Here is a 16745-nt window from a genome sequence, read left to right on the forward strand (position 1 = left end):
TCAGCAATGGATATAGAAGAGATGGCGGAGGCAAAGCAACACTAAAAACTCCACATATGGTCATCAGCTCATCAAGACCAAATGTCACAAGTACAGGCTGACCCATCATGGGTTTTGAATAACACACACACACAAAAAAAAACATTTTTATATGAATCACTTAAATCATTTCTTTTGAAAGGGTGTGACTTGGATTTTTATTATCTAAAAAAATAAATGTTCAGCTATACAAAGGAACCACATTTCCTACATTTTGTACTGCAATTTCTTGTTTTTAATGGCTGATATGTACATCAATAATAAGCCAATAGTGGCAATTTAAAAATGTATAGTGACATGCTTTGGCCATATGAAGAATTTATATTTTCCTTCTTTCTTCTATAGCCACATCTAACCTATTACAAAAAAACCTGTTGTGGTCTAAATATTAATAGCAAAAGGTTTACAGAGAAGTCTTCTGCCAGTCATACTGTCCTGCTGGTGAACACATGACAGAGGTTACAGCTTTGACATTACACCAGCAACGCTGGAGTTGAACCGTGCTCAAGGTGTCCTTGCGTGCGTCTAACCAGCCTCACGCTTTCCTTTCAATAATCTAGGTTCCAAAAATTATTAACGTTGTGTGCTATCATGACATTCTGCATTCAACACGGCGTACGTGGAATATTATAACAATCGCTTAGCTGAGCTTTACGAACCCTTTGAATAATGGAGGTTGTTTGTATGTGACTGACATTTATTGCTATGGTTATTACTCATGTTACAGCTTTTACACATGCGCTGTTATTTTTGGGTAACGTCTATTTTTTATTTATTTATTCATTTTAGTCTTGTAAGCCAGCTAAACTGTATTAGTATTAAAAGAACAGGTACTGGCCCTTGTTTGTTAACAACCGCCCTAAACATCGCCAAGGTTCAGGGTTGTCATGCAAACAAGTGCAGCCGAGCTGCAGCCGCATGGGACACGGTTTGCTCCGCTAACGTGGAGACGAGGGTTACTGTATTTCATGTAGCTAGCTGTGGTACTGTCAACCAGTGCCCGACCACACGGCAAGCCAAACAGACAGACAACGTTACAATCAGCACTGAAGCATTTCCTCCCAACAGCGTCGTTAGGACGCCCGAAACTACCGTTAGGATCCTGGGAAACAGGCAAATCGTCCTCATTCAACCAGTGCTATGTGAGCTCCAGTAGCTAGCTCTGTTAGCACATAAAACATAACGTTACACTAGTTGAAGAAATGCCGATAAGTCCGGTTGGTTCCTTGCCGTGTACGCGATGTATAACTGCGATAAAAAAAACAATTGGATGTAACGTTAGCTAAACTCACGCTGTGTCGACCACGACGGCGCTCATACAGTTGTTTCCGAGCCTCCTTCCCAGAGCAGAGACATAGCACGGAGCTGTGTGAGACAGCTGGTCTATAGGGAGAGGCGGGTTGGCTGAAGCGGGCGGTCGGAATCGGCTGGAGGAGAAGTTGCTCGGTTTCAACATGGAGAGAGGAGAGGACTGACCCTCCTGCGGTTCGTTAGACTGCTGCCACACGACGAGCTCTGGCGACACCTGTGGCCAAAGCGGCGTCCAACACCTGCTGCAGACGTCAAGACATAACTTACATACTTGAAATCCATCAGCCACATTACCACCTAGTGGTTTTAATAGAAAAATATGATATGGGTTTTGATTAAAAACATATATGAAATAATAAATGCCAACACATCATTATGGGTTAACCACTTGCCAGTGATAAAGTGGTTAAAATCAGCTCTACAACAGTGACCTTTACAATTACTGCACACGTTATATGTTATAATTACCACAATCAGTGATCAACAGCTTTCTGCTTGTCCCTTCAGGGGTCGCCACAATGAAACATGTTCCGCACATTGATTTTTACGGCATTTGTTCCTGCCGCAACCCTCCCATTTTTGGGGCAACACCTGGTGGGATAGGATTCGAACCCGCTGCATTCTGCATCCCAACCCACTGTTCCACAAAATCAGTATCCTTTATTTACATTATATTCTTAGAGGAGTATTACTTAGCTTAGTATTGGCACTTTTGCTTGAGGAGGCCAAAATATGCATTCTTAATTGAATATTACTTCAATGACCTCTGCATACAGTGTATTACATTTTGTTGTGTATGGAGCTGTGTAGCTGCAGACATCTTAAAGAGGACATGCTGACTGTTTTCCTCCATAGAAAATTATACTACAGTGCAGATGAATACAGAAACAAAGTCTTTCTGCCAGATTCAGATTCAGAATTCATTCATTCATCAGGTTCATTGTCTTAAGAAAAATGTTAGTCATTGTGAAAGGATCCAACAGACAACCTGCAATGAGCTGTAAAGTGCGTAAAAGATGATACAGGAAACAACTCAGTGTTTGGACAAGACCAAATATATTATCAAACTAGAATAAGCCTTTTAACTAAGAAAATTCCCAAAGCCTTAAAACTTCAAAGGCATCAGAGGCAATTATGTGATGTCATTGAAGGTGTCATACATTTTTGAATCTATAAAATTATAAAAATCTATAAAAAAGTATAATAGATATTAAAAGTATGTATACAAGACATAATGTCCTTTATAAGCTAAACGTTTTGAAGTTTGAACAGTATTTCTAGCTGAAAGTACGCCAAAGTAGTTAGGCGCCAAATAACATAGAAAAGAGGGAAGTCATTTCCAAAAACAAAAAGCACTGTGAAAACTTTAGCACTGAGAGGATTTTCCAAGCAAAGCTGAAAAAAGCTGAACTGCTTTTGCTGAAATAGCTGTAATGAAATGTCCCTTCCTTATATACTGCTTAGGCAAACTTCAAAACCAGTTAGCCTTAAAACGTCAAAGGCAAAACATAAAAGGCAATTATTGGACGTCATTGATGATGTCATACATTCTTATATGTATAAAAGTATAAAAATCCAAAAAATAGAAGTTAGAGTGAAACATATTAAAAAGATATTAAAAAGTAGAATGGGAGACTAATAGGTGAAAGTTTGAACATTCTCTAAGCTGAAGTATGCCAGACCAGTTAAAGCTTAAATAAGACAAAGAATAAGAGGAGCTGAATAGAGTCTCTCTATTCATTTGTATGAGAAAACTAAACAGCTGAATGGAAGCAATAATGTCATTAAAAAGCTGAATGTTTTGAAGTTTTAACAATGTTTCTAGCCAAAAGTATGCTGAAGTAGTTAATTGAAAAAAAACATACGCAAGAATAGTAATAAAGATTAGAATAAAATTACTGTCAATGCTGAAGCATTTTAAGTAGATAAAGATTAGGATACCATTATTATTCAGCCATTCGCACTCACAATCTCTCACACACACACACACACACACACACACACTCAGACATGGGGGAGCTGCTTATGTAGCTGGCAAGCTGGTGGGAACAACAGAGGCTAAGGTAATGAACAGAGACTCTGATGCAGGAAAAAACAAAAAAGAGCAACACTAGAAATTAAACAGGGACGAGTTATAAATAACTAGGAAAGTTATACTTGGGTGTACTGGGTGAAAACTGGGAACACAGTGCAAACCAAGCAGCAGATAAAAACATGACAAAACTGAATACGAGAGCACCAAAGCAGAGCAGGCCATGATCAGACATAATTGTAATATGCATTGAGTTGCCTTGTACTTGTATATATGTAAAGACAATAAAGTTGAATATAATCCAATCTACTCTAATCTAAGATCATGGATAAATAAAAATGTGCTTAAAAGTGTACATGTTGCACCAAAAGATGCAGAGGAACCACCACCTCTTTACCCAACTGACCTTCAGCCACCAACTGACCTAATCATGCCATCAGAGAGCGCCTGTGTGTGTTTGTGTGCGTGTGTGTGCGTGCGTGTTTTGATGTGTGTGTCTGAAAGTCAGGTCTTATAAGGGTTAGTGCATAATAATCAGTGCACGAGGTTGTATGCTTGTGTTCTTCACGTGATAGGGAAAAAACCTTTCAGAGGTTTGTTACTTTCTGGCATTGCCAAGAAAGAACATTAAATTGTCACCTGTACTGTCTCAATCTGAAGCTGAAATATCCTGATTTAATCCATTATGTTGGATTTACAGGCAAATAAGCATCTAAGCTCATCATTAAATTTGGATTACCCAGTTATGTTTTGTGCTATTTAAATTTTTTATTGCCAGGTTTGATTGCTGTCATAACAGCTTTAGCATGTTAGTGTCATGGAAAGCTAGAAAGAAGTGCTTAAATGAGAATATTTTTTTTAAATCCAGCTTGTGAATTTGACAGATGTGAAACAAGAATTACAAGAATGATAGGATGTGCAGTATAACAGCTTAGAAAGATGATATATCAATATAATTTTGAAACCACTGTTTTGACAAAACCTGACACCAGTACCCTGGAACCTACTGTGTACAAATCCTTAAAAACACCTGGAGTATGATGGTCTTTGTGTTGTGACTGCACGAGTGTGCATATTGTGCTATACTGCATGACAATTATTCTCAATAATGCTAAGGTATGCCTGCATATTTAGTTGTTCTTTTTCTTTTAATCTTCATATTTGACTGAAATAACTATTTGCATAATGAACTCAAACATCTCATTAGCTGTCACATAGATTGTTATTATAGAAGTTATGTTACTTCTACAACTGAAAGAATATCATACTCTTTGTAACATCAACTTGGAGCAACAAACAAAGAGTCATGACATGATGGTGATAGTAAACTGCTTTGATTATATTCAAGCTGCTGAATTTGATGCCACATTTATTCACACAGAGATTTAACCCACACACTACACAGCCATGCACAGATGTGGTATAAAAATACATTAACATCTTTAAGCTTAGTTTGTTTGATAGATTGAAGTAATATATTAAAGTTTGCTCATTTTACACTTCTTGCATTATACAAGCATCTAATTAACCTAAAATGAAAAACAGCCTAAATCTTTGTGACTGTCTGTTTTTATATGTTTATTTTTATGTTTGTTTTATCAGCTGTGTTGAGTACATGATAATTAATAATTAAATAAAATGAAATAAAAATAAAACAAGTGCTTAAAAAAATCGACAGGCTAACAGGCGGCATAAAACAGAAGAAAATATACCTGCATCATGGGAAATTCTGCCCTTGTGTTTCTCTCCTTGTGTTTGTCTCGGTATTTAAACATCACAGAAAATGACCATAGATGAACCAGATACATGGCAGTTTTGTTTTGTCTTTTCTTTTGAGGAATAGACATGTAAAAAAAAAAACTTTGGCGTAACCAAGTCCTCAATTATTGGTACCACTCGGCCACTCATCTACCCAACATTTTGACCTGTTTCACAATCAGTGACCAAAATACAATCAAAGATATTATTACAAAACATCTCTTACTGAACAGTGTAGAAAGACAAATGCATCCAGTGCATTATTCACTGTAATGTAAGTAGTGCATACAAATACAAGACACTTTACAACAAAAAACAAGTCCTTCATCAAAAGGCAATTCACAGTTCATAGTGACATAAGAAGTGCAATAATTTGTGACTGGATTGTATGGATTACAGACAACCTCAGTAAATTATGTCATATGAAGTCTTTATTTGACCTTTACATTTATTCCCTAAGCACTGAAACAAAAATAGAAGAGTTGCACATATTGGTATTAAAGCACACAGGTTTCAAAAAGGCACATAGTATTCACACCTGTATTTTTATGCAATCAATCAAAAGAATGTTTGCCAACAATGTCTGCAACAATGGCAATACAGCATCCAAAATATTACCTGAGCCAAAAGTGTAATCAGTATGAACATGTAATTCAAATATTTCTAACCAGTGATCCACTATCATATCTTCATAAAATGTACTGTACAGCTCCTTCTATAATCAAACATTTAACATTCTTAACATAATAAATACAAAAAGTAATTTAAATCTAATAAGCTACAGGAACATGGTATAAACAATAAATACAGCACAATCTGCTAAAAGTCTCTGGCTTATGCATTGTTGTACCCATTTTTTAAATATTGTTTTTTAGGATCAATATTCTCATAAATGGAGAGTGCAGCAGTGTTTTGGTATATTAAATCCACATTGGTTCCAGTTCTTGACCTGATGATGTCTAAGGCACACTGGTTTAAGAACACATACTGATCCTGGACAGATGCAAAACACAATAAAATAGTTTGAGACACCATGTACAGTGAGACACTTATGACAAAACCGACAGTGAAATGTATTGCGTCTTACCTCTGTCTGCACCATAAGGGGCCGGTGCATTCGCAGGTCATGGACAATGCCATACACGTCCACAATATTTTCCCTTTCAATCTGGAAGATCAGACGGTCGATGGTTATGAAAGTCCCTGTGCGTCCAACACCAGCGCTGATTGTGGATATGCAAACAAGGAAGAGAATGAAAGACTATTAGATTCCTTTTTTCTTCTTTTTAAAACGCTTACATACAATTTAAGACAGAGGTGTGTGTGTGTTCTGCCGGACCTGCAGTGAACCACAGTAGGAGAGTGTTTAGAGAACTGGTCCATGTGCTCTCTGACCAAATGTCTAAAGCTGATGAGGAGCTCAGTGGTTTCTGGTACCCCGTGGTCTGGCCAGGCTGTGAAGTGGAAATGACGCACTGAACGTGTCTCTGCTGTTTTCACCTGTTGGACAAACAGCACAAGAACACACTCAAACCAGACGGTCAATGAGTACTGGTGGTTCATAGCTTTTAATAAATGTGACATCTTGTCACTTACATTTTTTATGCTGAAGTCCCTGATGGTCCAGTCTTCAAGCGGTATTTCAGAGTTTGTTTTGACAGTGATGTTTTCATAGTGCTTTGTGCCAGAACTCCAGTACTGCTCGCATTTTACCTGAAAAGGAAAGTAAATTGTTGAACTGCAAAAAACTACATATATTTATAATATGTAAATAAATATTATTCAAGTTACAACATAATATACACTGTATGAAATGTTTTAAAGTACAATAATAAAGCTGTGACCTGCAGAAAAAAAACCTTTCAGAGGTTTGTTACTTTCTGACATTGCCAAGAAAGAACATTAAATTGCCACCTGTACTGTCTCAATCTAAAGCTGAAATATCCTGATTTAATCCATTATGTTGGATTTACAGGCAAATAAGCAACTAATCTCATCATTAAATTTGGATTACCCAGTTATGTTTTGTGCTATTTAAATTTTTTATTGCCAGGTTTGCAGTCTCAGGCTGCAGCCGGAGACTAAATGTGTTGATTGCTGCTAGTGTGTGTGTACAGTTTGCTGCTAGTTGGAGTGTTTTCATTTGTACTTACTCGTCCCTGTTCATTACAGCGTGTCAGCATGACCAAGGTTTGTACGTTCTTTTCCCAGATCATCCTCCAGAACTCGTTGACTGTTGTAGGCAAAGGACCCTGAGCTGCAATAAACTCCTTCCTGGAGTTGTAGCCCTGCCAATAACAACAAGAACAATAAAAACATCAGCCCAGCAACACAACATAACTTTCACCCTTTTCCAAGTGTTCCAGACATCAAAGGAAATGGAGTGGCTTAAATTGCATGGTTTTAAGCAACAAAAGAGGGCAATGACTGAGGCGGAAAGCTGCTTTAAAGAGTGTCAGTACGCACCGGCATGTAATTAGCATTGATGTAGTCATCATAAGGACTTCCATGGATGATAGAGAGTTTTACCCTAGAAGAGTCATCTAAAAGGTGAAAAAGCAAATATTTAAGTAAAAACGTGTTACATTTTTATGTTTTGGCTGCTCAAATGCTCAGATGTTTAAATTTGTGCAATGTATTTATTGAAGATTGCACATAATTTTGATGTCAAACAAAGTGTGGTGATGATGGTAGCAGACACACTATGACAGGCAATGACATAGTTTGAGGAGTGGAGAGTGTTAAAGCAGCAGTGGTGAGTTTCTTAGTGGGACTCACAGGGAAGCACGTTGTTGTAGCGGTTCTTGGGCTTGTTCTCCAAAATCAGAGCGTTCGTTTTTGTCTGACTTGTACCAACGGGCTTCAAGTCCTTTAAAACACAGAGAAAAGTGGAACTGAAGTTTGTATGGTTCACTTCATGTCCAAATTCGGGTGCATGTGCAGTGCCACATACCGTGCTTTAATGTTAGTAAAGATACACAATGTGAACATTTTATCCCTAGTGGATAGTGACTTTCAGGGCCATTTTAGCCATTGATTTCTTATTAGCTGTTTTCAATTATGGTTGACTTTTTTTTTTTTTTTAGCAAGAACACCCTGCTACAATATAAATGAGATGCTATGTATTTCATAGTAGTTAATATAAAGTTGAGCAGGAGTTGTTGAATTAAATGAATTAAAATTAAATTTATGTTTCACCTCAAATTCTTCAGCAAAGCCACAGTTGGAGTCTGCTTTCTGCTTCTTGTAGTAAGCCTCATAGTCCTCCACCCTCACAGCCACATTTCTGCTCAAGTAGACACCACAGGTCAGAAAAGAAGTATGAATGTGTAATGTGTAACATTTGATCTTTTTTTCTAAGGGTTTATACTTACACTTTGGCTCTGGAAAAGGAGAGAGGGAAAAAAATTATGTTATAATGTTTTTAGACCAAGAATTTTTACCTTATAAAATCCTGGGAAAAAAAAAACATAAAAAAACCTTACCTCAGGGAATGAATCTGGATGTCTGAAGTTTTTTTATTGGATAACCTACAGTAAATGAATAGTTAGTCTAGAGCTTTATTACACTGACTTAGTTGTAATTTTTAAACAATAATGACAATGTCGAACCGTTTACAGTAGATAATTAGGCAGATGAGGATGATGAAAACAACAAAAGCAATTCCCAGTGTTACGCCTGCAGCTATGGCAATGAGAACTGAAACAGTGACAAAAAAAGATTGTGGTCAGTATTTATGAAACAATTTAATAGCATATAGTAACAATAATGTTTTTAATAATAGTACCTGCATCCTGTGGGAGTGTAAAAGAAGAAGAGAAATCTGTTATAGACACAATTGAGTCTATACTGCTCACAAGGCCAGCCTGAACATTTAGACTGGTGAACAGCACAATGGCATATCTGCAAGAAACAAATAGATTTAGAGCCTTATTTACTGTTGTTGTTGTTGTTTTTACACATATTTTAGCTTTTACTTCAATTTGTCATCCTTGACTGAATACTTGTTGTGTAATAATCTGCCAATGTATAAGTACAGTGGCATTTTAATGTGTTACAATTTGTAAAAAATGCTGTTGAAACATTTATTTGTCAAAAACAATTGTATAGATTTTGATTTAACGACAGTTTGAATAAATTCTTAAAAATCATTTTATAATACACCGTGATGGAAAATGTATCAGCAATAATTACAAATTCAAGTATTACACAATGAAGTCATATGCAAAATTTAGTACCTCCTCTTTTATGTGTTTTTTTTTTTTTGTGTGTGTGTGTGTAAAAACATAATTAAGACATTCAAAATAGTTGCGTGTCCAAGCACAGTCACCCAAAGGTCAGACCCTGCAATACTTACTGAGCATTCAAAATGTTAAAAGTCCATGACAACCCAATTAGAAGTAAACCGAAGTGTCACAACTGTTAGTTTGTTACTTTGTTCTCTCTGGCATTTCTTATTACATGGACTGCTCCCCTGTGGACACTTTTAGGTGATACTTTGTTTGTTTGTGTTGTTCCCTGTTGTGTTTAACTCCTGTCTTACAGACGGCTTTAGTTCTCCCTCCTGTCTTGGCTTTGGTTCCTACCATGCTGCAGAGGATTTCCCTCGCTACTCTCTAAGTAAGCATTCTCTTTATGTTGTTTATTCCCTGTATCCACGTCATTACTTACCTCCCGCCCACCCGCTGCTTCTCCACCCACTTCCCTTAATTATTTAATAAACTGCCATTCCACTCACTCGCCACCTGCATTGTTTTTTGGTTCCAATAATTCTGATTACATTCTGGCCACCATGGACCCTGCAGGGTAGAGGGTTTGCTTTCACAGCATGAAACCAATCTGGCCAAGATCCAAGCTGAGATTCAGTCCAAATCCCAACTGCTTAACTGAGTGCTGTCAGCCCTCTCTCCCACTAATCCATCTCCATCTCCTCCTGTAGTTGCAGCCCTTGTACCCTTCCATTCCAGGTTCGTGTGTGGCCTCCCCTATGCTCTATTGCGGAGACCCCAAAACCTGGCCATTGAGAATCACCTTGAGAAATTATCCTATCAGGTCATTCGATCCCCTCACCAGCCTCTCATTCTTGGCTCCGCCCGGCTAGCATGCCACAGCCCACATATTGATTGGCTTGAGGGCAAAATTATTAATTGGGGAACTTCCTGTTCCAGTCTCTGTCTCGGGCAACCTATCATCCCATCTAGTTCTCCATCTCTGGAGCCCCCTTCCAACAACATAGATTTGAATTATGTAACCGAGATTAACCATGACCTGAAATTAGTCTTCAGCAAAAACATGGTCACATGGTTCCCTTCCACCTCACCATCCCTACGACTGTGTGATGTGCGGACTGTACAGTGTTTTCCGAGTTAGACCTGAGGAATGCTTATCACCTTGTCTACATTCGGGAAGGGGACGAGTGGAAGACAGCATTTAATACCCTGGTTGGTCGCTTTGAGTACTTGGTCATGCATTTCGGCCTGACCAATGCTCCAGCCATTTGTCAGCACTTGGTCATTGATGTTTTGGGACACATGTCGAACAACGTTTAGTGAGCCTTCGCCCAAAAAAATCAGAAAATGACCAAAAGATCCATCCATGTGCCTTTTTCTCTCACTGACTTACTGAGGCGGAACACAATTATGAGATTGGCAATTGTGAACGATTCATTGGCTGTAAAACTGGCCTTAGGGGAATGGACACATTGGTTGGAGGGTGATGAACATCCCTTCGTAGTTCTCACAGATCTCAAAAACATAGACTTCCTCAAAACAGCCAAACTACTCAACTCCCATCAAGCTCGCCGGACCCACTTCTTTAATCAATTCCAGTTTACCCTAGCTTATTGGCCAGGCCACAAGAACACCAAGGCAGACGCCTTGTCTCGTGTATTTGACTTTACCCCTTGTTCAGAAGAAGCAGATTTTATCCTGCCCCCCTCCTTCTGGTTAGCTCTTACATGACTGGAGATTGAAAAAGAGGTGCCTCTATTATCATCCCGGTGTTGCCCACCCCCTGTTTGTTGTGCGCCAGCAGTTCTGGTGGCCAACTATGGCAAAGGACGTCTGCGAATTTGCTCTAGCTTGCCCTGTCTGTGCTTAACACACACATAGTCACTGCCCCCCTTGCGGGCCTTCTTCTCCCTCTCCATCCCCAAGTATCCATGATCCCATATCTCATTGGACTTCCACTGGTCCTCCCCCATCCCAGGGTAACAGGATCATGCTAAGAGTTTTGGACAGATTCTCTAAGATGGTTTATTTTATTCCTCTCCCTGCTGTGGGCTGGCTTGAAGGAGGGCGGACTCGCCAGGACCTCAGACTCATACAAGAGATCCGCTGACACCCACCGTAGCCGGGCACCTCAGTATCGGGTGGGCCAGCGAGTATGGCTCTTTGCGGTGGCATCCCCCTCCACATTGAGAGCAGAAATCTGGCTCCACATTTAGGTTATTGTTGAAAATGGTAAATCTATAAGCGATTCAATCATGGGGGGTACTTAGTGTTGTCCACGTTTTTTTTTTGTTAACTAAATAATGGGATGGTGAAAAATATTTTTGTTTTATGTTGTTGTATGTCGTCGGTTGGCCTAACACTAAGACCCACCCTGATCAAATGATTTTTATTATGATTTTACACAAAAAAAGCTAGGATTAAAAGAGAAGGTACTAACTTTTGCACATTGGTACACCACATAGAAAATAACAGGTGGCAGTTCATATATAAAACATAGTAGCCCATAAAAAGCCATCTTGTAAAACTTTGACAAGTCACTCTACCACTGAAAGGGTACAGTACTGCTGTACAGTTTGCTTTACCCAACATGTATTCATACTGAATAAAAGTTAAATAAAAAGTTTTTATTCTTACCGGTAATTTGTATTGGCTTCCAGAGCACCGTTAGTGTAGTTATTCCATTTGTACATATTTCCCACTTCTATGCTCAGAGAGGTTGCAGGACTACGTGACTGTAAGCTCATCTCAATGATTGTTGCCAGGTATGCAAGACTATCCCCTTTCTTCCACTGATCATAAGTAATGTTTAAGTAGCTGGTCAAATTGGTTATATCTGGAAGGACAGAAATTAACCAGAAAAGTTACTGGCTTTTGATTTAAAAGTTCTTGTCTGGAAAAGGCCGTTTTAGCTAAGGAATTTAGCAAAATATAAGAAACATTATGCATAGAAAGAATCAAGTATTAATAATGGACATATTTTCATTGTCTACAAAAGCATGATCATATTTTTAGGAGCAAAAAACCAAACTCACAAGCGGGCCTGTTTGTCACCAGCACCCCAACATGTGTGATAGGTCCATTGCTGTCATTGAGGAGGCTGGGCTTAATCTGAATGGAGAACTTGTTGTATGTCATGCTACTCACTGACGACAGTGACATATAGTTGTCTGGAATAGTTGGAGCTTTGGAAAGTTATGAAAAAGAAAGATTTTAGAAATGTTTCACTATAGAACAACCAAGGAAATTCCCTGAGACAGGTGAACAAAATGGACTAAAGGACTGGATCTATGTCCACTGATCTTAAAAAAGGGTTCTTATTAGCAGCAGGTCAATATTAGTTTGACGTGTGTATCTCAAAACCTTACTGATCATGTTATGAAGTATAAACTTGCAGTATTACTAACATATACACTGAGAATTTAAGTGATTTTGATGTTTGCAAAGTATAAAGACCTACTTGTGATGCCTGTCTGACAGTAAAGAAACAAAGGAGTGCTGGACAGTCCACAGCTCTGCGTCACCACAGTCACTGTGTATTTAGTATAGTATTGAAGACCAGACACAGTTTTATTAAAACACGTGTTTGGTAATTCAGTAGTGGGGCCTTTGGGGTCCACTTTGAACAGAAAGCCAGAGAATTGGCCACTGGGTTTGCTCCAGGACAGCAGGAGTTTTGCATCGGATCTGTTTGGACCTTCACACGATATGTTTGTCACCGGACTTGCATCTGCAGCATGAAAAAGAAATTAATGTCAGAAAAAATAAACAATTATATATTTAAATTTAAATTACTTGAAACTATCTCCTAGCAGCAAAATCAGATAAATCAAGCTCTTTTGATCATACTTGTGCAGCTGGAATTCATTGTAGGAGCTCCCTGTGTGCCATCAGAGGTCACTGTAGTGACACTGAAGTTATAGAAGCTGCCAGGATTCAGGCCAGAGATATTGAACCCAGTGTCCTTTATTGTTGTATTAAAAGACTGATTTTGGCTTTGCCAGGCCAAAATGTAGCTATATGTTTTTTTGTATGTATCATTGTCTGAGGCCCATGTTACTGTGATGTAGGTCTCCGCTGCCACAGAAGCCATAACGAACTTCACTGGAAATGGTCCTGGTTGTTGGAAAGATAATTAAAGGATGTAATGGTTACTCCAGGTGATAAACATTAAAGAGGAGTGGGTTTGTGCTTTCACATTGCTTGGGTAAAAATAATATAAAATCTTACTAGTGGTGATCATGTAGCTCCAAACAATCTTACTCACAAAACCCATGACACCCTTTGTTGCCACAGAGATGTTGTAAGATGTTCCAGAAAGCAGGGGAAAAAATGCATACGTGGTGTTGGTAGTATTGATGTATTCAGCTCCCCAGGAGGAAATGTTTGGCAACTGGTAGGCAAATGATGTGTTGGTCATCAGAGGAGCTGCCTCCCACTCAATGTCAATGGAGCTGGTTGTCTTTGTTAGTATCTTAATGGGCCCAGGAGGGTTGGGGACTATGGAGTGAATATGAATCATTTAAAAATATTTATTAGTGCCATGGCCCTGATATTGTTGAATAATTCAGTTTATCACTTGTACAACTTGAGAGATGCTAACATAAAATGTCTACAAAGGCACATATACATGTTTAATTTACCAAGAACACAATTTGTCCAAATAATCTGTCAGCAGCCAGCCAGCTGTATTCATCTTGTGATTTTTTCAATAATGTTTTTTTAGCTTTTATAAATCTACACTTATACATATACATTTTTACCTGTACTTATTCACACACACCCATACAATAAACACATTACAATTTTAATTTTAAGAAGCTACAGCTTACAGTATTGACTATGCTGTACTCATTAATTATCTTATATGATTTATTTTTAAATTAACAAGTGAATGGACTCATCACCGAGCTTATTCCACAAATGAACTGTAACAAGTAAAACAAATCTGTTTTTAACATTTTCATACTTTTAGTTTATTCTTACTTTTAGTTCAGTTACTTTTACATACTTTTAGTTTAAAGATACATACTCATCTTATATCTTATTTGTTATCTCTTATCTTAACAGATGTTGGATGTTTTGTTTTTTATGCTATTAACAATTCTGTAATTTATAGTATTTTGCATCTCACTAAATCCTGAATCTTTTGATTTGAGGCAATTACTTTTCCAGCCTTTTGTTGCCCCTCTTCCAACTTTTTTGAAATGTGTTGCTGCCATCAAATTTAAAATGAGCTAATGTTTTCCATGAAATGGTAAAATGTCTCAGTTTCAACATCTGATATGCATATATATAAATATATGTGTGTAATACAATTGTGCCCAACATCACAGGAATTTCATAGTGTATTCAAATAAATAAAAATCAGAAAATCTCAAATCCCATGAAAGTAATCTTTGAAAATCTCTATTAACTTAAGTTATATGAACTATAATTTGGTGCTGTCTGTTTGACGCCCTGAAAAACACTTCTGTGAATGTTATAATCTATCAAACTTTTACTTACAAGTTGCATTAGTGACATTTCCAGATGATGCACTGAAGGGTCCACTAACTGTGGTTACCATAGCAGTGTAAAGCATTCCAGCAGAAAGGTTGACAAACAGGATGGAGGTATTGCTCGAAACTGACCGATATAAAGCTGAGAAAGGGCTGTTTAGATTAACCCTATACATCTCCACATTCCCTTGAGGTTTGGTCCATGACACCAGGATTGAACTATTGGATCCCTGGCTGGAGATACTGGGTTGCACTGTTTCTGGCACTGTAAATGTACAGTAGACAAAATATGAATCACCTTGACAATGTAAAATAACAATAACAAAAACAGAAATTGTAAACTGTACAGTCAGTGTTATTGAGGTAATATAGAGAAAATGAGGCAGACATGGTTCAGTGGATGCACATAGTAAAGCAGGAATGTGTTGTTATTGTCAGATAATACAAAGAGCAACTGTTTGTCACACAGGCATAACAGTTTTTACAAATAAGCATTTAAGTTTCACTATGCTGTGGCACTTATATTTCTGCTCAATATGTATATGTGGTTCTTCTGAATGGCTTTAATTGTAACTAAACCAACCAACCAATGTACACATTCATACTAGAACACCAAGATTTAGGATAGCAATAACAGTAATCTCTACAATAATAAGTGCTATGTGATCAGCGTGTGTTTATCGGACTCACTGGTATAATTTTGTGTTGTCACTGCTGTGCTTGTATAGTTTAACCAGGCTACAGTAACAACAGAGATGTTGTACGGGGTTCCAGACTGGAGATTGTCCAGCAGGAACCAGTTGTTTTGAATCAGAAAGGAGCCTTTAATGGTGGACACAATGAAGTTATAAGAATTACTGGCCATGCCCACTGGAGATGACCAGGTAAAGTTGATAGAATTTACAGTCTGAGAGACCACTGTGATGAGACCGGGAGGGTTGGGAACTGTGGGGAAGAGAAGAACATTTTCATTAGTGCTTGGTTCAAACACTACAGACATTTCTAAAGTAAATGCACAAGAAAATACTGTGCATATAGTATATACACACTTTTAGGTCACAGTATAACTTACAAGTTGCATTGCAAACGCTTGTACTGTTATTTTCAAGAGGTCCACTTTTGCTGACAACCACCACACAGTAAAGCATTCCTGGCGTCAGGTCCAGAAACAGTTTGCTTACAGCCGAGCTGCTGAGATTTGACTCTGAATTCACCAACTGTGCTGTGGTACTGTCGTTTTTGTACAGCAAGACACTATATGATTCCACGTGTCCAGCTGCTGGTGTCCAGCTCACTGACATGTTGGTTGTGCTTCCAATAGCTATGATGTTAGAAACTACTTCAGGCCCTGGGGGGAAATTTTTTTATTGTAACATAGTTAACATAACATAGTTAATCAAAGAAACAAAACTACATTTGATATAATAAGTGTTAAAATGGTAGTTAAATCAGCAGTGTATTTTCTTATTTTAATTCCAATATTGAAAAAAACACATTTAAAAACACATCTCAGATACGCTGAAGACGTACTTGTGTAACTTGATATGGTTTGGACTGTGGAGTGGATCTCTTGTACAACTGTGGACACACTGAAATTGTACAGTTCTCCGGGGGTCAGGTTGAAGAAGGTGAAAGTCTCTGTATTGGTTGAATTCATCCGAATTACCCCAGAAACATTACTTGCGATCAAAAAGTAGGAGTACGAAGTCTTATAATCAGGTTGTCTGAGCCACGTCAGCTGGATTGCAGATGTGTTCACATTCACTGTGAGGTTGCGCACTGCACTGGGCTCTGCAGAAAACACAGCACAAGGTTATGATCATGAACCTTATTAAAAATTTATTTTATGTCTTAGTGGTTTATTTGCTTTGAATA

The 16745-nt window shown here is 38.1% G+C and overlaps 2 protein-coding genes across 11 annotated transcripts in view; both read right to left on the reverse strand.

Annotated features, from left to right (window-relative positions):
- osbpl5 (oxysterol binding protein-like 5) overlaps nucleotides 1-1550 on the reverse strand; it is a 36850-nt gene extending 35300 nt beyond the window's left edge. For 3 of the 4 annotated variants that reach the window (XM_067501597.1, XM_067501595.1, XM_067501596.1), the window contains exon 1: nucleotides 1332-1550. In XM_067501597.1, coding sequence (XP_067357698.1) covers nucleotides 1332-1495 — 164 coding nt within the window. In that variant the 5' untranslated portion in view covers nucleotides 1496-1550. The remainder of the gene's footprint in view (nucleotides 1-1331) is intronic. The other variant, XM_067501600.1, reaches the window with a different exon arrangement.
- A 3134-nt stretch (nucleotides 1551-4684) lies between these two features.
- ptprja (protein tyrosine phosphatase receptor type Ja) overlaps nucleotides 4685-16745 on the reverse strand; it is a 37350-nt gene continuing 25289 nt past the window's right edge. For 6 of the 7 annotated variants that reach the window (XR_010914192.1, XR_010914194.1, XR_010914195.1 and 3 more), the window contains 13 exons: nucleotides 16401-16661; nucleotides 15943-16218; nucleotides 15561-15815; nucleotides 14878-15135; nucleotides 13600-13869; nucleotides 13219-13485; nucleotides 12830-13099; nucleotides 12405-12554; nucleotides 12007-12205; nucleotides 8928-9043; nucleotides 8752-8839; nucleotides 8515-8670; nucleotides 8338-8426 (listed from right to left, as the gene is read on the reverse strand). Coding sequence is in view for 1 of the 7 variants with exons in the window: in XM_067501681.1 (XP_067357782.1) it covers nucleotides 5975-6133; nucleotides 6228-6363; nucleotides 6480-6640; nucleotides 6737-6853; nucleotides 7294-7428; nucleotides 7607-7683; nucleotides 7919-8009; nucleotides 8339-8426; nucleotides 8515-8523; nucleotides 8626-8670; nucleotides 8752-8839; nucleotides 8928-9043; nucleotides 12007-12205; nucleotides 12405-12554; nucleotides 12830-13099; nucleotides 13219-13485; nucleotides 13600-13869; nucleotides 14878-15135; nucleotides 15561-15815; nucleotides 15943-16218; nucleotides 16401-16661 (3428 nt within the window). In the remaining 6 variants the exon portion in view is untranslated. Of the gene's footprint in view, nucleotides 6134-6227; nucleotides 6364-6479; nucleotides 6641-6736; nucleotides 6854-7293; nucleotides 7429-7606; nucleotides 7684-7918; nucleotides 8010-8337; nucleotides 8427-8514; nucleotides 8671-8751; nucleotides 8840-8927; nucleotides 9044-12006; nucleotides 12206-12404; nucleotides 12555-12829; nucleotides 13100-13218; nucleotides 13486-13599; nucleotides 13870-14877; nucleotides 15136-15560; nucleotides 15816-15942; nucleotides 16219-16400; nucleotides 16662-16745 lie in introns of those variants that run through there. The other variant, XM_067501681.1, reaches the window with a different exon arrangement.

Source organism: Channa argus, chromosome 4 (genome assembly GCF_033026475.1).
Source record: "Channa argus isolate prfri chromosome 4, Channa argus male v1.0, whole genome shotgun sequence".
Taxonomy (NCBI): domain Eukaryota; kingdom Metazoa; phylum Chordata; class Actinopteri; order Anabantiformes; family Channidae; genus Channa; species Channa argus.